Here is a 23709-nt window from a genome sequence, read left to right as displayed (position 1 = left end):
ATTTATGGATTTTTATAAGTGCTTAGAAATAACTTTGCAATTTCGATTTTGTACTTTTAGACGCCCTTACCATAAAAAAATGGAATGAAAGTCTTATCCTCTTAAACCGCTAGATTGTCTATCGATGTTGATCAGAGCACATATACATATTTGATGGAATTCCAGTGCTGATTTTTCAATAAATAAAGCCAACATCTTTCCGGTACATGAATAATGAATAATAAATTATGTTATTCTAAAATGTGTTTATTTCACCATCCAAAAAATGTCCTATCGTGAAAAACCTAACAACACAAAAATTCGGCATTCTTTGTCTCAGAAAACTCATTTTTTTGTTTCGACTATAGTCGTTTTACCATTTTTATGGCATTCGCGACTTTATCAACGTTGCAGTTGGCGGATCGTTATTGAAAAACTTATCCGGTACAACTGTATTCGATGTTTACTCTTGGGCTCGAACTTGCGGACATCGGCTCAGGAGTCAATAGACTTGCCAACTGAACTATATCACAAGCCTCTATGCTCAGAAAACTCATGACAAAATTCTTTAGCATTTTTGAGTTACGCCAAATGTTGTGTTCAATTTTGTCGCATAGAGTTTAAAAATTAAATACAGTCCATCCGAGTTGTCCATTCAAAGGGAAGCACACTGCTGGCGAGCGAAACAAAGAGATATCTCGTAGTTGGTCCACAATGTGTCAAAGTTATTCTTTAAAAATCATTGTTTCCGAAAATAAGTCAATTTGGTCAATTTTTTTAAGCCTGAAAACATAAATAGGGGATCTGGATGGCATCATTTGAAAGAAAGACTTGACAAATCAGATTTATTTTCACCTCTTTTTATCTCTATGTATTCAGATTTTAGTTCAAATTTTTGTGTTTGATGTATCTACAATATTAATAATGTTAAACAGCAAACCAATAAAATATATTTCCAGCTGAATTTTCCTGAACCTGAAGACTAAGACTACGTGTTATTTTATCAACAATAAATGACATATAATTAAAAATTTATTTTATCATTAAAATCCTGTGAAATAAAAATAAAATTAAAATTTAGATTTTTTAATGAACGCAATTTTGAAAATGAGTTCAGATCTTACTTTATAAATAAAAATCTGTTTTGTGTTTTGTTTTGGGTAATTTTGAATTTTAAGTAAGTTAAAGTAACAATTTCAAATCCAAATCTTAAAAATGGTTTGTAATTTTAAATATTTTCTTTTAATATTTCAGGATGATGAGTTTCGAACATGGAAAATAAATGATTTTTGTTTTAAATGCAAAATCAACACTTGAATCAGGATTTTGTTCCAATGAATAATCGTACTAAAAATCAAGAATAATAAGCTGGATATAGATTTCACAATTAGGTCACAGGAAACCAATTTTGTTTTCATAAAAAAAAATAGGAACCAGAACATCGGAAATTATTCAAACCTTAGCTCACCAAATATTTTTCCGCTCCTAACTGGGCAAAGCAAAACCAGGCTATTTTATTTAAAACCCCTGCAGTATCCGGGCATTCGATCTCAAAGTTCATAACCCAAAATCTAAGCAATATCCAGGCAAATTTAAGAATTCTTTTATTTAAATCAAAAGAAAAAAAACTCGAAAATTTGTTTTTTTTTTCATTAAAAAACTCATCAGGCATTTTTTTTATTACCTTTGTTAAAAGAATTTCATTTCTATTTGATTTTGTGAATTTAGTTAAAATATTCTGGCAAAATCCGGGCAATCGGGCAACCTTAGTGAGTCTTATGTTACTGAAAATTCGATATTGGAGACTAAGGCCTGTTCCCAAAATTCATGCACAAAGTTCTTTTTTAAATAACTTTTAAAAGCGTTTTTCTTGTACAGCCTATGAATGTCTATCAACAAGATTTGGAGTTGCCAAATAAATGCTAAGAAAGGTTTGATTTTTTTTAATTTCGTAAAGATTTGATTACATTAATAGACGAATAGATATCAGAATTTTTAATTTATTTTACTTTGCAATAATTTGTATATTTTTGTTCGACATATTTTACACCTTATTCAAAAAAAATTGGGTTTTGAGATGAATTTGAACATTTTAGTATAGAATCACGATTTTTTTAAGTTTTTTCTTTCTTTCTTTACTTCAACTAAAAGTTGAAAACAAAACTCCTCTCAATTTCTTTCTTATTTTATGTAGAATAGATTCTCATTATTCTGGACTACAAGGTATTATAAATTGTACTTATTTGCCATTTTTATATAAAGATTTCATAAAGTTGAACCACTATATTCTTCGTTTTTGACTTCTTGACAAATAACCTTCCTGATCACGAGCTAAACTGATATTTGCTAGAATCTTCAGGTTTTGTTTCTCAAAAATCCATTCATAGTACACCTGTACCATATTTTGAAGCTTTTTCAATATGAATGACTGTGTAATTTTATTTAATATTTTCCACTACTCCCAAAACATAAATAAATAACAGTTTCTCAAATATTCTTCTGAATCATGACCAAATCATAGATCCTATAAGCTTATCAAATTTCATGAGAATCAATGGAAATTCAAAATATAGTTAGATAAAGGTTGCTAGAATTTTTTTAATACGTATCCGGACCGGACAAGTCCGGGAAATTTACATAAAACCTGGCAAAATCTAGGCATTTCATAAAAAAATGGACAACCAAAAATCCAGCTATATCCGGTTAAATTTGGTCCAAACCCATAAATTACTCTCCATAAATTAATTTAAAAAAATTGAAAAATATGAGTTATTTGTGATACAATAAACATTTTGAAAATGTGAGTCATTTTGCAGCTTCTAGAAAATTAGAAAATTCGAAAATTTGAAAATAATAAAAATTTAAGACAGGGTACTACTTAGTGAAATCCTATCTCAACTTCAAAATTGGTTTTTATTAAGAAGTAAAACTAACAAGTTCATCCATCAGTTAAATACTAATCACTTTGAAAATAAAAAATAATTGTTTATTTCATTTCTAATTTTATACTGATATGAAATATTCAATAAAACATTATCAGACTTAATTTTAATTTGTGTTGTCTTGTTCTCAAAAATGCTTAACTTTTCATTCAAAAGGGCTTTGATAAATTACACAAGGCCACAAAATAAACCTTTTTCGAAATGAAAAGAATTAAAGAGCTAATTTTAATAAATAAGGGTGCCTTGAAACTTTTGAAAATAAATTAAAAAAATATGTATAAGAAAACTGGGCACATTTCTGACAAAACTTTAAAACATTTTAAAAAAATTAAAAAAAAGGTTTTTATCAACTTTCCCCAAGATCGCAGGTTATTGGATTTCTGCGAAAAAAGTTATTGAAGTTTTCCATTTGTTTACTTTTCCTCATTCTGTAAAATAACAGATTTGCACATTTTTTAAAAGAAGTATTAAATAAGTTGAAGTTTAAATATTTCAGATGCAAAGATCAAAAAGTTTTGCAGATTTCAACTAATTTATTTAGAAAAATAAAACCGTTTTCACCTTTCTTTATTAATTTAAAATATTAGTTTTTCTAATTTTTAAAAACTTTAAAATTAAAGAAACTGTTTTAGATCTTCCTCAAAATATAATTTTTGACTTGAAATAAGCATAATATACAAACTCATTTAAAAAAAAATAAACATCATATCACCAAAACGGAAGGTGATCTGAAAACAAAATCTGACCTAAAATTCCGACATAAAGCAACAAGATTCTGAATTTTGAATTCTTATTCAAATTCATTGAATAGGTTTTTAAAATTGTAAGACGTTTTTATTGTAAGTACTTCTTTCTTGAATGATGAAAGCTTATCTCTCTCATCTTTATTTGTTTTATATTTTTGTGGAGAGTTTAATCACCGTTAGTTTTGATTGTCAATTAAATATAGAGACTATATTGGTGAAAGTTATTTTCTTTTTGTAACAACATTTAAAGATTATAAAAATTAAAGGCGGATAGGAAGTTAGAAGGAATGAGAAGATATTGAAATAAGCGAGTAGAATTTGATAAAAAGCATTTTCATCACACATCATTAATTTGTTCCTCATGGAACCTCTGGAATTTCATAATCGTGAAATGTTTTTACTGAAGAACATAACTTTTACCGACAATGCTGATGAAATGAATGAACATTTTATTTTTTTTTCCTTTTTTCAAATAGCTTTACCAATTTTTCTTACATATTTTTAAAAAATTCCAAAAAAAATCATCGAAACTCTTATTTAAACTAATAACTTTTTTTTAAATATTTTAAAAATTTTAAATCGGCACTGTAGTCTATTTTTGAACTGATGATTATTTCATTTCATCCATCGTTTTGAGACTGGGTTAGTGTGGGTTAGTTTCATCCACAGGAAAAAAAATAGTGTTATTTATTTTGCTTTTCAGTAGACAGATGTCTGGCTCTGTTGTAGATTTTCCTGATCGTACAATAATAAAAATTAATGATAAATTTAAAACTATATCACTGAACTTTGCAACGATGATTTTGAAAGACTTTGAACAAACGGCTTCTGCTGTTTTTGAAGTCATTTTTGAAAATTATTTCAATTTTCATTTTTTCACGTTTTTCTATTTGTTTAAAAATTGTCTTTTTTTTAAATAACACAGCATCATATTAAGGCGGAAACAATTTTAAGAATTCTCGAAAAATAAAGAAGATATTTTTAAAAGCATCTTCGGGTAGTCATAAGCGTTCAATTTCTGGTAGTGGTAGACCGAACAAAAATCTTCTAAACATAACAAACATGGCGACCGTAAATCCTATATTAAGTTGACAATATAATTTTTTATTATTAATTTTGATTGGGCTACTTTAACTTCAACCTGCCTACAGCATTTAAATGATTTTTGAACTTTTTACAGTTCTAAAAGTCTGCTGAGCTTGATGACTATGCTCATATTTAGAAGTTATAAGTCATCAAACTATTAAAATATTTAATCTTAATCACCTTAAAAAACTGCTTAATAGTTGAAAGGTTTTCTGTTATTTTAAAACATAAATAACGTTGCTATAAAAATGGAAGGATTTGTCATTAAAAATTCAAAAGATTTGGTTCATCAAGAGCAAAAATTCTGCTTTGAAATGAGTCGATTATAAACAAAACATTGTAGTTCAATATTAACAAACATGAGATATCACTGACCCAGCATCCATTGAAAATGTGCCACAATTAATCAATATTTATTTGTTTTCACCTTCGCTTTCCCGGCTGCGGTGCTCAATATACTCATTAAACCTAGAGCAAAAAAAGTGTTGACTCTCCCCTAATTGTGCACTGTAAGCAACACCAATATTGATTAGCCTTTTATGAGGCATAAAACCATCAACTAAATCATCACCCCAGTCAGCAAACATCAACATCTACAGTAGCGAAGACCGTTATCTATCCAATCCAAGCCAATACAGTGTGGATAAAAGTTGTACCCATAACATAAAACAACTCCTTGGCACATTAGACACCGATCGATGATGGACTCGCTTCAGTAGCATATCATCGATCGATCAATTGCCCGGTGCCTCAAAACCGGGTGCTATCCAATAATTATTTCAGCAGTAAAACTTATCCCTAAGAGTGAGTGGCAGAACTGAGGAAAAAACGCGAGCCCCTGATTCGGAAAGGAAAAGATCAGCGTCTCTATTGACTGGTCTCTTTAATGTATGGATGCTTCTTTCATCCCCCCATTCTTGCAATCCATCTTTAAGGCTTTCAGTATCCCAGCCAGTCGAGGGAGCATATTATTTAAAACTCATTATTCCTGGACCCCTCGGCACGGAGGGAAAATTGACTCTTCTATGCGACCAATCGATGCCGATATCAGAGTTCTTATTTTTGCATTATCATCCCTTCCATCATCGCCGTGTCATCATCATCATCATCAATGGCTTCACTTCTACTCTTAGTAAGTAGGTAGGTGGTAATAATCGCTTGTATGAATAACTGAATTTGAGAGCTCAGGCACAAAGATGCCCTAGGGTACTCTCCCAAATCTTTTCCGTAAAGATTGCCCTTTTTATTTTATATTGTTATATTTTGAAGGCACTTTTCCAATCGATTCGATCCTCGTCGTTGCTCCCCCAGAAAGTTGTAGCAGGTTCGTTTCCTTTGCTAGTGTCATTGTTGCCGTTATGATGAGGTTTACGATTGCAGGATACTGAAAATGGGTTTTAATAGTAAGTATTGAGTAAAACTGAATATAATAAACAAAACAGAGCTTTTTGGAGCACAAAGTTTTCCATGACTGCCAAAACTAGAGTGACCAGCATTCAGCTAGACTGAAGTCATGGGACAAGAACAAATTTAATTGACTGTTTTTTTTTATTAAAATAAATCTCATCTTATATCATACATCAACTAACATAGGGGTGGCCCCTATTTTCTAACTTTTTTGAAACCTAGCTTCCTCTCTCCACTCTTGATCCAATCAATGATAAAACAATAATTGCAAAGTTTTAGGTCAAAAACCTTCAAATTTATATGAAATGTTCTAAATTTCTTTTTTTTTGTCATTTTCTAAAAAAATCGTTGTGTAACATATTTTGAAAAAAAATTACAAGGATTTATGAGGTTGTGTTTCTACTTTTTCGTATATTTTCATACAAAATCAATAGAAATGTAACAGCATAATCAGAATCCCGGTAACTTTTTTTTTTAGTTAGTATTTCTAGATTTTTTTTTAAATATTTATAATGTTAGTAAACTTTAAACTTAAAAACTACAGTTCTACAGTGCTGCCAGTTTTAAAATATTACTGTTTAAGTTACACATTTGAAATGTTGAAATTTACATTAAAACATATTGTTTTTGTTATGACCAACTGTCATAACATAACATTTTATAGTTCGAACCACTATAAATAATTTGGAAACTGACAACCTTGGTGATTCTTGGCTTCTGATATCAGATGCTAATCAGAGTGCACCAAAAATTACAATCATGCTGCTCTTGGAGCGTTTTCAGACCACATCTGGTATTTGGCTCCTGACTCTCCTTACAATGTTATTGGATGACAATGTTCCAGGCACAAATACATTTATAATTAAAGGCAACATTATGATTCAAAAGCTACAAATAAGTAATGCTGAGAGCAAAATCAATGTGATATGAATCATCGATAAGTCAGATTTCACATCACTTTTAATGCTACAACATTTCTTTTTATATATTGTCTTTCGGATCTGATTCTTAAAAATAAAAATTCTTAAATTTGGAATAAACGAAAACGGATATATAATGACAACACGATAATACAGAATAATTATCAAATACATAACAGAAATATGTTTTTTATTCATTCCTATGCCTATAATCAGATAAAAAAAATCATTCAGGAAAAATCTATAATCAGATAAAAAAAATCATTCAGGAAAAATCTATAAAACTCCTACCAAAGATGCACAAAAAATAGCCGCAGATTGTGTCTGAAAATAGAAGAAAAAAATAACAGAGCAGAGCCAATCAACTGAACTGCTTAGTAATAAATTTACAAGAAACTCAGTGATTTTTCTTACCAAAATCATTTTCAAATTCTTGGAAAATCAAGCATAAATTAATTTTTTTTTTTCAAATTCAGGAGTAGGTTTTTTGAAGAAGAAAAAAAATTATAATAGCCCAAAAATTGCAGATATTTTTTTTAAGTTTATGATTTTTCATCTATGTATTCCCATACATAATGTTAAAAACTAAAGGGTCCATAACTTTTTTCACTCTCTCAAGAACTACTTGATGTCTTATAGAAAATTGTTCCTTGGCTTCAAATCTTCACTTCAATTAAGTTTTTTGATTCTTACAATGTTGTCAGAATTAAAAATGATTTTGTAATGGAAATTTATATGTTTTTTTTTTTTTAACTTTCTGAAGAACCGCATTATCAGCTGTGTAAAGTGGCGTAATCTCAACCGCGCTACTAGTGAACGTTTAAGCTTACATTTCTTTTTTCATTAACTTCCATTACATTTACTTGGCACCAGAACATGGGCTTATCGAGATCCTGCTGCAGTGACAAACAGTCTGAATATTTTGATATTGAGCGGTAAATTTTTAGATCGTCAGCGTTCAACACTTATTCAGAATCAATTTTATCACAAAGGTCGTTTATAAACAAGTTAAACAGAAGTGGACTCAAATGACTCCCTTGTAAAAACTCTAGAAGTGAAGTTTTGGAATTTGACCCTGTTGAAACGAATTCCGTGATTGATCGAGGCTATCAGTTTTGCCCAAAGGTCAAAAGAATGGTGCTTGGGATTAGAAACTCTTTCTCAACGCACATAACAGATACTCTCTTTTTGATCATCGATAACGGTGCCAGCCACGTCCTAGTAGTCAATGGATAGGTAGAAATATTAAAAAAAGGATTGAGGGAAAGAAATTTATGCTTAATGACCGAGGTCACCTCTGCATCCTAGCAAATAATTGTATTTTGGTGTGTTGGCATACGCAGAGTGATCTCCCGCCCTATCCCCCCCATGCGTCAAAAATCTGTCAAAAAAATACCCTCAGATGCAAGAATTTCTAAAAAAAAAAACTCGAAACTTTTTTTAGTTGTCACAACATCAGAATTTTATTTATTTTCAAAATATTTCACTCCAATGGAAGTAATTCTTTTTATGAAAAGTTATTAATAACCTAAAGGTTAAAAGTTGAAAAAAAAAGTCGGCCCACATATTTGAACAGATATAACTTGCAGTTTCCTGGACTGAATTTCACCAAATAACTTTTGTTGAGTTACTCAAAGATTTAAGTTTGAATTTACTGACCATTTATTTACTGTACTTTTTAGCTACATTACGAAATAAAAAAAATTATCTTATTTGTCCTCATATACCTAAATTGACTCAAGCAAATGGTTATGAATTTAGTATTTGCTCCACTTTCAGGGCTTCTGAATTCTTCATTTTTTTTTTTAATTTTAATGAAATGACAAATTTGAAAAAGTCATATATTTAAGTGAGTGTGGTTTTTTGTTCTTGCGGCGTACGTTAAAATGATGTTGAGTGGTAGATTGCCTTTATGGAGGGAAATTAATTCAGTCGAATTTTATATTGAAGGGATCATTTTCCAGTAGGCTCTTCAGAAGCGTATGCCTTCAACTGGTAGTCTAACTTATTTTTCTTTTAAAAATTATATCCATTTATAAATGTTTATAAAATTTTAATAAATTTTGTTTCGTTAAATAAAAAAAATTAAGAACAGTTATGTGGAACGTAGAAAAGGCATTTTTTGTTTATTTTTTTTTTCGTTGTTGTATATTATTTTCTGTTGAAAGTGATTTAAACAGAAGTGTTAAAACATGAAGTTGAAGGATTGAAATAAGTTGATTTCTTATTGAAAGTTCCGATACAGAATAAAACCAAATCCTGACTAGAATATTTCATTCAAGAAGATACATTCCAGAATATCAAAAAATAGCACAGCTCGAACGAGTACTGCTTTACAATGAGAAATAAGTATTGATACATAACAAATGTTGATGCCGCATTGAAGTTTTTTGGAACCAATGATCCTTAAATATAAGGATTTTTATTTTAGAATTTCGAAGATATTTTCTATATGAAGAAGAAAAAACTTTGATTTCAGCTTTAATACCAATACTATTTTCACTTGCGTTTACAATTAATTCATGATAAGATTTCCAAATAAGAAGCTAGAAAAAGAGTAATCTTGCATTAATTTACTGAACCGTCCAATTTACCATCATTCAAAAATGAGTTATAAAACTCGAAATGAAAAACGTTAACAAAATCTTAAAATCACAATTTAAATTTTGGATTTCCATTTTAAATCCATCAATTTTAAGTATTCATATTATGAACGGCCGTGAAAAATACAGTTACTGCAAAACAGTTATGGGATATGAAATATTGCGGAATAAAGTTTAAAACATTCTTCTACTGATTTCTAAATTCGAGTTAGAGCGTTAAAAACATAATAGATTCCATCAACAATAAATTAGAAGAGAGGATTTTGTGTCACTACTATTGCGTTTATTAAGAATGTTCAAATAGACTGATTCGATTATGGGGCATTTTTAAATTTTTCAAACCCTGGGGTACAAACAGCTTTGTTTTTGGTTCTTAACTTACTCATGATTTTTTGCAGAATTTGAAGGTAATATAGACATCAGTAAATTTAAACTTTTAGATTTATTTAGAAAAAAATTAATATTTTTGTACTGAAAAATCAATATCATTTTTCTTATTTCTGTGGAACGGAAACTGACTATGGTTTCTGTTCTAATTTTAAAATTTTCTCAAAGAAATTTTCCGCTGAACAATTTTGTCGAGGCTGGAACTTCGTATCTTATAAGGCAAAAATAATTTAAGCTATTTTGTTTGTTTGTTTTGTTTATTTTGTAGACTTTAAATTTAGAATTCATTCGCCTCTTAATAATTTTTTTGAGCTATTTAAGTGAGGTATGTCCTTTGGCATTGAAAAACAATAAATTCAATTGACATCGCTGATTGTGTCTCGCGAAGTATTGCTCGAAAAGTAGTCTTGCAATACCTCGATAGTCACCCAGCAGCAAGGCTGCCAAAAAAAAAATCTGTGTTTTTGACAAACAAAATTCTCGAAGTCTGTGATTTGAACCTAAAATTCTTTGTGTTTGGTTTTCTGTGACGCATTTTCTATGGAGTTCATAGAGAAATCATGTCAAAAATCAACAAATTGGAAATTTCTTACAGTTTTAATTGAAAAAAAAAATCAATTTACATTACCTTGTTTTCATATCTTAAGTCAGAAATAAAAAATATAAAATGGCACAAAAAATTATAACTTTAGAAATCTGTACAAAGGTTTGAAAATCTGTGAATTTTGTGAAAATTTTAAAAATTCTTTGATTATGTAGATTTTCTGTAATTTCTGCAACTTTGTTCAGCAGTGCACTATGGGGCAGTTCCATACAATGAGGTGGCAAAAAGTATAATTAGGTGTTTTGAACTTTTATGTAATTTTTGAAATTTTTTTTCACGAAAATTACTATTTTAAATGTCCAAAAATAAATTCATACCAAAATTTTTAAGAACAACTACTGAAGTAGGATGGCTGGGGTTATTTTTGACCCTACTTTTAATTTCTTTCGAAAACTGGGTTTTAGACTAATTGATCATGAAATGATAAATATCATAAAGGCATTTCATGAAACTCAAAGGAAAAAGGTGTGAAATGAATAATCAATCATGATAAACATTTTTGTTGACAAACCGACATCAACTTTGTTGAATTTATACTCATTAATGGGTAAAAATTACCCATTTTCATGATATTTTCAGCTTTATTTGACTATAACTCAAAAACGATACTTTAAGGTACCTCGAATCTCTTCCGTTGTATTTTTAGGACCTTGAACTAGATCTTGATAGTGAAAAGAGTATGGGGAAATACAAGGATTTTTTTTTTGCAAGGCTTTAAAGTTTTTGATTTTTGAAAAAAAATTATTTACTCATTTTTTATCATAGACAAAATTAGTGAGTAAAAATTTTGAATGGTTCAAATGATAGCTTTTTAAAATAAGCTTTCATATGGTGTACTTTAAATTTAAGAAAAAAAATGTTTTACATAGAAATATATGTGATTTAAATTTTGCTTCTTCATCATATTAATTTTTCAATTTTTAAAAGTCTGATGTTTGTGGTGCGTTCAGTATCCAAGATAATGAATCGAAAAATTGGAAATATCTTAGTTAATTATTAAGTTATTAAGAAGCAAAAATATAAAAGGGATCCGATAAAGTTCAGTTTTTTGACTTTTTGCCGCCTGAAACCCCATAGTGCAGTGATGTCAAATCGATTTTTTTCCCGATCATTTTCAACATCTTAGACCTTGTTCTAATCTTCTATCCGTCTATATTCTTGCATTTCTTGAAATTCTCTGTTTAAAAATTATTTTAAAAAAAATGGAAATATGGTGCACGTAAAAAATACGACTATTCACGTTTTTTTTCATAAATCACTTATTGCATATTTGTTACTGATTCCTCCGTTTAAGTTTAAACACAATTAAAAATCGTGTATCAGAGCTTCAGAATCTAATTTCGATAATTTTACTTCACAGATTTAAGAACCGAAACCATAATTGATAAAGATAATACGATATTTTCTGAACCATCAGGAAAATTATAAAAAATATCAGAGTTTTACAATCAGATTTAAATTTATTACAATGATCAACAAAAATTTTCCGCAAATGTTTTTTTTTTTTTTCAAAAGTATAGTTGCAATATGAGAACCATTATAATTTTTTTTTTGTGAGCCTAGCGGTGATATGAACAAGCTCAGGAAAATATTGTAGATATCTTGAAGATTGTTTTCTTTAAAAAGAAATCATTTTTAAGCTACCAGATGTACAAAGTACGAAAGTTTTCTTTTTATCAAATTTTTTTCGCAGTGAATATTAAAGGGTGTATTAGTTGTAAGAAGGATATCGAAATAAGAATATTGAGGAAATAAATTTATAGATTTCACAAATTTTTTCGCTAATTTCATATTTTCCAAAATATTTCTGATTTTTGATCAATAACATAAAAAGGGGAGGAGACTCATCTGCAATTGCATCCCCACCAACACCCCCTATCCATCTCAAATCAGCTTTCTCAAAATTATTTTTAAACCTTATATTTACGTTCCTATATAGTGAGTGATATCTGAAATTCCGAAAAATCATTACTCTTTGAATTTTAGCTTTGTAAACTAGATAATAAATGATCGCCCGAACCTTCCTACAAGCTTCCTTTCAAAAGCCTTTCCATTTCAAACAAAGTAATTGGTCGAAAGGTTAATACTTAGCTTAAATTCGGTCTTTTAGAAATCGGGTAGCATAGCTGATAAAGGGGACGCACACTATTTATCTCGACAAAGTTGATCGCTTTTTGCGAAATCCGTGCTTACATTCATCAATGATGCGTGACGAAACTGAGATAATTGCGTTGAAATAAGCTTTTAAATTCTTAGTAGTTATGAGTTATCTAAAATCCAATATAATTTCCAAACGGATAAACTTAGGTGAAGATTTGATCTGCAAAGCGGACTTAAAAATGCACACAAGAATGCACCTGAATGAGATACAAATCTGGAATAAATTACCTTTTCTGATTGTTTCAATGTTAAAGTTAGTGATGTATGGACTTTCATCGTAAGATGCAAAAATTTTCTCAACATATTTTCTCCCTAAGCCTCAAGTAAGATTTAAATGAAAGGTATCCGAACATTTTCGTTGTGCTGAACCCTTTATGAAAATAAAAATGAAAAAATAAGTACAGAACATCAGATATCTTATAATTGATATTTTTAATATCAGAATTCCTCAATAAATTTCGCAGTTTACCTAAAATGTTAGCTGTGTCTAAAAATGGATTCCAGATTTTTGGCATTTTTATAGATCACAAAAAATAAGATATTAAAGATATCTAATAATGGTTTCAATAATTTGGTAATAAATGATATGATAAAATCTATTTCTTACCTTTTTCAAGTGACTTTACTGGTTTGTTCCCCAGGTATAAATCAGCCAAAACCTGGTCGCTGGACAGTTCTTCCAATGTCTTCTTATGACCCATGGGCTACCCGAAGTACTCCATCACACTTCATGCCCCTTGAAGTTTAACATTATATAATCAATCATCCTGTTTAAGACTAATTGCTAACAACCACTTTTCTCTTGACTGCTTTATCGTTACAGTTTCTGGAGCAGACACTCGTTTGGCCAACGCTAGCCGTAACTGCCACCCTAATCGCCCTGGGCTGTGGACTGCTGGCCGCGCGGTAGAAGCTAGAAGGAAGCACCTCCAGAGATCCTTGTCCCATCGAGATTGGCAAAAAAAAATTAAGAACAACACAGTCCCCGCAGGTCAGCTTCGATCCCGATACGCGCAACTAGACGCGCAGACGACTGTCCTCTTTTTACGCATCAGGCTGGTCCCGCAAACGCAAACTCGTCTTACGCACGCCACTTAAAGAAAACGCATCAAGGAAACGAGACCACGCGGATGACACACGCACCAAGAGTCGAGGCGTGTATTTCTTGCACCCCGGGAGTGAAGCGCACTTGAACCTGAACCTGTTTCTGTGTTCTGCATGTTTGTGGTTTTGTTTTGATTTGCCAGAAGGGGTGGATCTCACGCTATTAGAGCGAATTTACCCATAATTTTTTTAAAGCTTCTTTCTTATACTCTTTTACCACATGTTATTGTTGATGATGTTGATGCGTAGACGAACGCCTCAAACTCCAGTAGCAGTAGCTCAACATTTTCAGGACCGGATGTTCGAGGGCCCCGGAGGGTCTCCTCACACAGGTTTATTTTTCGCTGCATTTTAAACACAGTTAGGATAATTGCTAGCTAAATGATCCGGTACGAGGCGCGAGTTTCTTCTGAAACAGCCAGTAGAATAAGACCATACATATTTTTAAACGAAATTTTCTACCCAAGTTTTTAATCCCTTCGGCGGATTGTGATCTCCAGTTTTTTTATGTTTTTTTATTCTCTTAAATCAATCCATTGATTAGAAGAAAGTATAATCGACCAAACTCATCGTTAGCTAAAATTTAGCGTAGAATGGAGGAAAAAGATGTTTTTAACCCAAAGTGAATGTGATTAATTTTTTTTTGTTCTTAAAAATATTCTACTCAGCATTGGATTTCTAAGCATTACGTACGAAATTATTCGTAGCTTTCTTTTTATTTTTGCTTTAAGTGTAAATGTCTAAAAGATTTCTCTTACATACATATAAAACTTTAAATAAGGCAAGTGTTTAGCAGAATTTGAAACGTCCAACGAAATTGGAACTGCACGAGAAGCCATAATCTTACATAAGTTCTCTCCATGGAAAGGGTTATTAGTTTAGTGTTTTCTTTTTAAAAAATCTCATTGTTGTTGTCATAAGTGCGGAATAAAATGTTGTTAACTTCAAGAGAACGTTTCTGCCAATCTTATAAAGATGATCATAGAATGGTTTAACAGTGGAACGTAAATATAAAAATAAGAAAAAACAAGTGCCGATATAAACTTTAACCTTTAAGTTAACTCTATTTTATCATGCTAGTAAAGTGAGTTTTAGTCCCAGGAAGCCATCGAAACGTGGATGATTGCAGTATTACATGGTGAGAGTGTAACGTTGATCTTTAAGCATTTAACGTGGGTAATGACCAATATTTCGTTAAATTTTACAAGTAAACTTTTCAACGAATAATTAAAAACAAATCAATTTGAAGCACTCAAATTTGCTTTAATGAACCAATAGGAAGTCAAAGTAAGAAAAACAAAATATTCATATAGGTAATTGATTTGTTTTTATCAAATTGGGATTCGGAATTTTGAATAACACGAAAAGAAGGTACACTTCAAAGTTGAAAACAAATGGAACAAAACTTGAACTGAAAATTGAAAAGAAAATTTCTGAAATAAAAAAAAATCATATTCTTCATTGAAATTCTTCGTCGATAGCAAAATTTTTCGAATTTCTTTATTTAGATTTTATCAAAAAAAAATTAATTTTTAAAATTGACAAAGTGCGTATCTTAGTCTTATCTGATAACAGTTTGCTCTTTGTTTAAATGTTAATTAAATTGTTATGCACATTTTTGTGCATTTGTGCTTTTTTTTATACTTAACTGAAAGAAGAGATAAAGTTGCGAACGGGGGAGGGGTGCTTTTAGGGGATTTACCACCCCCCCCCCTCATGAAAAATCTAAAACGTCATATCCATTACTTTATAGCGAATCACTTTGACTATCAAAAAAATTGTTCATCACAAATTATATGCTGAATCGGAGTGATTTTCAAAGATCCAATTTTTGTCCCAATTAAATATTTTTCTTCTGAATGTTCAACTTTTCATTCATAAGGGTTTTGATAAATTATACAAGGCAACAAAATTGACATATTTCGAGGTGCAAAAAAAAAAAAATGAGCTTTTTAAGGTGAATTTGGGAGCCTCAAATCTAAATATTAAATTGGTTTTTTTTTCTTCTATCATGTTTCGTGATTTGAAATGACGTTTCAAAATAGTTTTAAATTATTCAATAAATTTCAGCACTTTTTTAACAAAATAGTAGAACATTACAAAACATTCGGAAAAAATGGTTTATTGATTTGAAAATGATCAAACGTCAAACGAATCAAACGAAATTTTGACTTCTGCGAAAAAAGTCATAATAATTTACTTTTTGTTTACTTTTTCCCATTCTGTTAAATTCGAATTTCGACAAATGTTTCCATCAAAATTTAAACCAAATTTAATTCAAGAAATTGTTTATAGCAAAAATTAAATCTTTTGCCTCTTCAACAAGTTTGTCAAATGAAAAAAAAAACCTTTTTTTAAATATTTATTGTGTAGTTTCAGACAAACTTGTAATGAAAAACTGTAAAATTTTACTGTTTTAGATCATTGTATTTTTGATGTAAGAATATGTAAGCTAACCGATATTCTTCAATTAAAAAGATTAAAAACAAATTCGTAATCAGGTTTTGTTTCTTATGTAGGTTTTTTATTTCATCAGTTGATTTCATTTGAATCTGATTCATTTTTTAAATTTTAAAAGCTAATCAACAACACTAGAGGTGATAGAAAAAATCCGACAAAAAATTCGAAAGAAAGGATTAAAATTCATCTAAATCGGTCTTTAAAAAATAGGCACCAAAAATGCTGTTCTTTGGAGTTATCAAATTTATTTCATATTTAAGTTTTTAATGAAAAAAATTATATTTTTTATTCTTTATATGTTTAAAAACTTATATTTTTTATCTCCATATTTGATATTAATGTTTTAATTAATTCCTCAAATTGTATGGTCCTTATATTAGGGTTTTTGCTTTTTTTTTTTAAATAGTATGTTTCTGTTCTTAAAATCTAAATTTTTGTGTTCAGAAAACATAATTTTCATTTTTCTTTTTTAATAAGACAAACATGGAACGTTTCGCTCATTTTAACATTTTTGAAACTTCTTTCTCAATCGATCATGATTTTTGATTAATCTTTAAAAAGTTCTAAAACTTTTTTTTTTTGTTTCGATTATAATCGTTTTACCATCTTTATGGCATTCGCGACTTTATCAACGTTGCAGTTGGCGGATCGTTATTGAAAAACTTATCCGGTACAACTGTGTTCGATGTTTGCTCTTAGGCTCGAACTCACGAACATCGGCTCATGAGACAACAGACTTGCTAACTGAGCTATATCACAAGCCCAGATCTTAAACAGATTTGAAGTAGTAACTTCAAAATTTAATTTAAGTGGGCTGTATTAACTAAATTAGTATTTTTTTGTGCTTTCAATATTTACAACAGTTCAATTTGGAATTCTTTATTTTAATTTTGACCAGTTTTTTATTGATCAGTCATCTTTTAATGATAGATTGAACACTCAAATATACAAAACTATTTTTGTGAACTTCTAAAATGAGCTTTGTTAGCCTTTTTTATCATAACTAAAAGAAATTGATATAAAAAAAAAACAAATTATCTCTGACTATGATCACTTTAATTTCTTTGAATTATTTTCTTTTTTTCATCAAAATAAAAAACAAATATCAATATGAAATGGATTTGGATTAATTTCTTTTTTATTATAAATGAAAAAAATATTTTTTTGTCCTTATCGATTTTTTTTTATTCATGTTTTGGCCGTGGAATTTTTTTATCAACATTTCCATTTACATGATGAAAAAAAATAAAAGTCAAGACGATTGAAAATTGACAATTATCTACATATTTACATTTTGCTTACCAACCGCTTTAAATTTCATTTTGATCAAATTCCTGATTCAAAATAAGAAATGTCATTAAGAGTATCGATTCGAATCTTTAATTCTGATATATATAGAACCGTATCAGTATTATTTATTATTTTTTTGAGTTTATGTGATGATCTTTAGTAGGAAAAAAGTTTCGAAAATCAATTTTCGTAATTTTTATGCATTTTTGGTATCGATATTATTTCTAGCTAAATTTGATTTTCGAAAACTTCCCCCATGGCCAGACTCTTCGCTTGGGCCTGTGATCAATCGAAACTTTTAGTTTCCCATGCAATTTGTTGAATGCTCTTGTAAAACATTGGGTCAGAACAAATTTCTAATCCTTCTTTTTTCACTCGGAGTTGGAACATCGCGAGGGGGGTGGGGGTTAATAAAAAATAATTCGAATAACAAATAAATTTAAAAAAAAAATGCACAAAAGCTTGTATGCAACAAAATTGCATACTATATCATTGCACAAAACCTATTTTTTCCGAAAAATTTAATAAAATCAAGAATAAAAAAGATGTTATAACTCCCACCTTCCACAAATTGTTTTTTTTTTTGTCTTGTAATTTTCCGGATATTCGAATTTGTTTTCGAAATTTACATAAAAAACTTTAAATTTTATTTATTCCCCCCTTCGTGTTTTTTGGAAATTTTGAGAAGGGCTGGGGTTAACAAAAGAAGAAATTGATATTTTTTCCAGCCTAATTATTTTATATTTCATCAACTTTCAAAAAAAAAAAATTAAAAAAATTCAAGCATTCACACATCGCTTTTCTAGAAATATGGACAAACATATGAAAATTCGTGAGTGTTAGGAATTTTGAGATTGTTTTGATGAACTTCAAAACTTTATTAAGATACAAATACCACTAATTGCACATTTCGCTATTTTTTTTCGGAACTGAAGTCCTGATTTAAAACTTCGAATCTGGATTTCGAATCTGTATTCTACTTAGGATTTTCAATGTCAATTTCGATATTCTAGATTCAAATGTTTCACAATTTTCTCAAGATAAAAAAAACTTCCTTAATCAACCTCAATTCACAAACTATTTTTGATTGCTAATTAGTTTTGAAAAAAGGATTTAAAATGCCTTCCTTCTTTTTTTGCTTTGTAATTTTCATGGCTTATTTGAATTTCACAAAAAAAAAAATAAAAAAAATCATATCGATGGGGGGGAATGAGGATACTTGATCACTGGAGATACGTAATTACTCAGCTAAATCTTGAAACTGGAATATCTTTCATAGATCAAACTTTCAAGAAAAAATTGCCAAACAGAACATAACAGCAAAACTGTCATCGTGAAAATTTAAAAAAATATTTTTTGAGCTATTGAGTTCTGTTTAAAGAATTTGAATTTTTTTTTCATCACTTTAAAATGTTTCCCTCATGAAAAAATTATAATAAAAATATTTTTTTCAATACGTTAATATTTAAAGTATGATATAATATCTTAATGGCATATTTTATAAGCAATAATAAAATCACCATTTTTTTCTAGAAAAAGCTACCTAAAGTGCATGTTATGGGTTCACTCGATCCCTCGAGTCCAAAAAGATATATTTTTCTTCGGAATGGATGATGTTCATTGCTTAGCACGAAATTATTAATATTTATCCAATGACTAATATTTATCCAATAATTAACTGACAAAAAGGACTCAAAAAAGTACTTTATCTAAAAATAAGAAAATTGCGCCTTAAAGTATGCAATTTATTAAGAGTATCAGACAAACTATTAGCATTCTTTTTGTCCGACACTTATAAACTGTGAAATAAAAACTAATATGGTCAGAAAATTTGACGAAACTTTCATCCTAAGATTTTGCATGATATTTGCCAAAGCTTAGGGCACCCCGATTAAAAGATCGAATCTCCTCTAGTAAAAGATCAAGTCTTCTTTAATTTTCAAAATATCAGAATTTTTTAGACCCACGAGAACGCTTCTAGTTCATCTACGGGTTCATGTATCGATCTTATTTAAGCAGCATGGAAATTTGAAATTACACGCTGTCGGAAAATGAAAAAAACAGCGATCTATTTTTTTTTTTTTTTTTTTTTTTTTTTTTTCAAAAAAGATCAGATGATGCCATCTAGTAGGCTTATGCTGAATTGTCACCACGTGTGCTTTTTTTGCTCCGTAAAAGTTTTGCTAAAAAATAAAGTAAAATAAGTTTTAGCAAGTGAATAATTGCCAAAATTATCGAGAACGAGCCTTTCGTGCCTAGCAGTTCGAACCATCCGGTTATTGGTGCACCGCCAGGACGGCTAGGAAGGAACTGGACATCCGATATATACGGGATTGTTTCCCACGACCGGGGTGACCGAGGAATTTTCTCGAGGCGACTACTGAATAAGGACAACCGAAGCTGGACAACAATTACCAGGACAGGCTAAAAAATCGGCGCATTTTTCCCCTGGAAGGGTTTTTTGCCAAATTCTACCGTGCCAGTTTGCTTACCCCGGGAAGGTCCGAAGGAAGGAAGACGGCCCAGTTACTTTTGCTCTACGAGCCAGTAAAGACTCCGCAAGCCAGTGAGGAGCTACTCATTCGAGACCCCAGCCAATAGAAAAAAGTGAGTCAAAATCAGTTTTCCGGTTGATTTCATTTGAATTAAGAAATACTATTGTACTTTTCCTTTTCTCTCTTAACTTACCATCATTTTCATTTTTAAATTATTATTTATGCACTCTCACTTTCATAGTAAATTATGGACAAAGGGGTTGAGCCAGATCCTTTCAATTGTTTGAATCTCCTGGAACCGTTAAAGTTCCAAATTTACCAGTAGAAAATATGAGTTCTGAAGAGGATCCAGGCCCTTCTGGTTCTTCTTTGCGTAGTTTAGTGCCTCCCCGCATAAAAGTTTATCCGGAAAACACATCTTCTACCGGCCCATGGGTTGTTTTTTTTAGGCCAAAGCCGAACGGCAAATCATTGAATGTCGTTCAGATAACAAAGACTCTCGCCAAATGGACCTCCGTAACCGAAATCACAAAGTGAGGCCCAACAAACTACGTGTCGTTGTGGTAGTCTGAAAGCAGCAAATGAGATTGTTGCTAGCCAGCATTTCACCTTAGAGTATAGGGTGTACGTTCCGTCTCGAGACGTAGAGATAGAGGGCGTTATAACCGAAATGAGTATGACGGCGGAGTATGTCAAGAAACATGGGGTTGGTATGTTTAAGAATTTGGATTCAACGCATGTTAAAATTTTGGACTGTTGCCAGCTTATGACCGCATCTTTGGTGAGTGATGGTAAAAAAACATACTCCCCGTCATCCTCATTTCGCGTTACTTTTGAAGGAACTGCCCTCCCTCACTACGTCTTGATTGACGGAATGTTGAGGCTTCCTGTGCGGCTGTTTGTTCCACGTCCAATGAACTGTTCGAACTGCAAAAAGATGGACACACTACACCTTTTTGCAACAATAAACATCGTTGCACTCACTGCGGAGATAATCATGAGGATGGTGCGTGCCAAGCAATTGAGCAAAAATGTGTGTATTGTGGACGCTCTCCTCATGATATTTCTTTCTGTGAGGCTTTCAAAAGTCAATGGGAAAAACAAAGGCGAACCTTAAAGGAACGATCCAAACGTTCCTATGCCAATATTTTAAAAAGCGCAGCTCCCCCGGTCCAACAACAAAACGAGAACATTTTTTCTGTCCTGCCAGCTGACGATACGGATACGGATACATTTGATGAAGAACGTCCGTTTATAGCATTAGAAAATTCTAGGAAACGTAAAAAAGTGACATCTCCCAAGATTCGCAGAAAAACCTCACCAATAACCTCTTCTCTGAGCCGCGGTAAAATGCAGTCCATTGTTGAAAAACCGATCCCCCCCTGCTTCTTGAGAACATTCAATGCAACTAGCAATCCACCAGTTGAGGGGACATCAAACGCTCCAAATCCTGACAGATCTCCATCAGTTTCAGCTTCTCAAAAAGGATTTTTTAAATTAACCGATGTTTTAAATAGTCTTTGTAAATATTTTAATTTTCCTGACTCAATTAGTAGCATTGTAAATGCTTTGTTACCTGCACTAAAGACACTTTTTCAGCAATTGATGCAAACTTGGCCCCTCCTTTCAGTGTTTATCTCTCTTGATGGCTGATTTAAGCCGAGAGGTCGGAGATATCACTGTTCTACAGTGGAATTGTCGTAGCTTAATCCCTAAATTGGATCAGTTCAAATTCCTTCTTCATAAAATTAATTGCGATATTTTTGCTCTGTCCGAAACATGGCTTTCTTCTCAAATTGATCTCTCATTCCACGACTTTAATATTATTCGTTTAGATCGCGACGACGCATATGGAGGGGTGCTTTTGGGGATCAAAAAGCACCACTCATTTTATAGAATTCACCTTCCTTTATCAGGAGGAATTGAAGCTGTTGCATGTCATACAACTATAAGAGGTAAGGACTTATGCGTTGTCAGTTTGTACTGGCCTCATAGAGTTGCAGTGGATCGAAGTCTACTAGAGGACCTGTGCTCAGTGCTTCCTGAGCCAAGGTTGATCCTGGGTGACTTCAATTCACATGGAACTGTCTGGGGAGAACAAATTGACGATTGTCGTTCTACTCTTATTTATGACATTTGTGACAGTTTCAATTTAACTATTTTGAACACGGGTGAAAAAACACGAGTATCTAAACCTCCTGCAAGACCAAGTGCAATTGACCTCTCACTATGCTCAAATTCACTATCATTGGATTGCCAGTGGAAGGTAATCCCTGATCCCAATGGTAGTGATCATTTGCCTATCGAAATTACAATCACCAATGGGGTCAACTCTTCAAATCCTACAACTTTGACATACGATCTCACAAAACACATTGACTGGAAAAAATATTCAGACGCAATCGTAACAGCCATTAATTCTGTAGATGATCTACCTCCATTAGAGGAATATAATTTTCTGTCAGGGTTGATTTACGATTGTGCTATTCGCTCTCAAACGAAACCCATTCCAACGTCATCCATTAATCGGAGGCCTCCTAACCCTTGGTGGGATAGCCAATGTTCTGAACTGTATGCGGATAAATCCAAAGCGTTCAAAGCATTTCGGATGCATGGAACCATCGGAAATTTTCAGGTGTATGTTTCCCTGGAAAACCAATTTAAAAAATTGATCAAAGGCAAAAAACAGGCTTACTGGCGTAATTTTGTGGGTGGGCTGTCACGCAAAACGTCCATGAATACTTTGTGGAAAGTGGCACGCAGTATGCGCAATAGATCTCGGTCGAACGAAAGCGAAGAGCATTCTCACAAATGGATCTTTAACTTTGCACGTAAAATATGCCCTGATTTAACACCTGTGCAAAAAATTATTCGTGATGTGCCACCACATAGGAGTGATTTGGATTCTAACTTTTCGATAGTTGAATTCTCACTTGCTCTCCTCTCTTGCAACAATTCAGCTCCGGGAGTTGATAAAATAAAATTTAACTTGTTGAAAAACTTCCGGATGCCGCAAAAGTTCGCTTGTTAAATTTATTTAATCAATTCTTGGAGCATAACATTGTTCCCGAAGATTGGAGACAAGTGAGAGTTATAGCTATCCAAAAGCCCGGAAAACCTGCGTCCGATTCAATTCCTATCGTCCTATAGCGATGTTGTCTTGTATACGGAAGTTGATGGAGAAAATGATCCTGTTTCGCTTGGATAAGTGGGTAGAAACAAATGGCCTCCTTTCAGATACTCAGTTTGGATTTCGCAGGGGCAGAGGAACAAACGATTGTCTTGGTTTGCTGTCTTCAGAGATACAAATGGCATATGCAAAACGGGAGCAAATGGCTTCAGTGTTTCTAGACATAAAGGGGGCTTTTGATGCAGTTTCAATCGAGGTGTTGTCAGACAAATTGCATTCCCGTGGTCTGCCTCCTCTGTTAAACAACATCTTATACAGCTTACTTTGTGAGAAACATCTGAACTTTGCTCACGGAGATATTGCGATAAGGAGGATTTCGTATATGGGCCTACCCAG

General features: G+C 31.5%; 1 protein-coding gene across 1 annotated transcript in view; it reads left to right on the top strand.

Annotated features, from left to right (window-relative positions):
• LOC129753803 (putative lysozyme-like protein) overlaps positions 1 to 15303 on the top strand; it is a 78486-nt gene extending 63183 nt beyond the window's left edge. The window contains exon 4 of the mRNA XM_055749652.1: positions 13658 to 15303. Coding sequence (XP_055605627.1) covers positions 13658 to 13744 — 87 coding nt within the window. The 3' untranslated portion in view covers positions 13745 to 15303. The remainder of the gene's footprint in view (positions 1 to 13657) is intronic.
• Positions 15304 to 23709: the final 8406 nt, after the last annotated feature.

The sequence above is a fragment of the Uranotaenia lowii genome, chromosome 3, assembly GCF_029784155.1.
Source record: "Uranotaenia lowii strain MFRU-FL chromosome 3, ASM2978415v1, whole genome shotgun sequence".
NCBI lineage: Eukaryota > Metazoa > Arthropoda > Insecta > Diptera > Culicidae > Uranotaenia > Uranotaenia lowii.
Note: the sequence above shows the minus strand (reverse complement) of the source record. Positions and strands in the feature narration are given on the sequence as shown.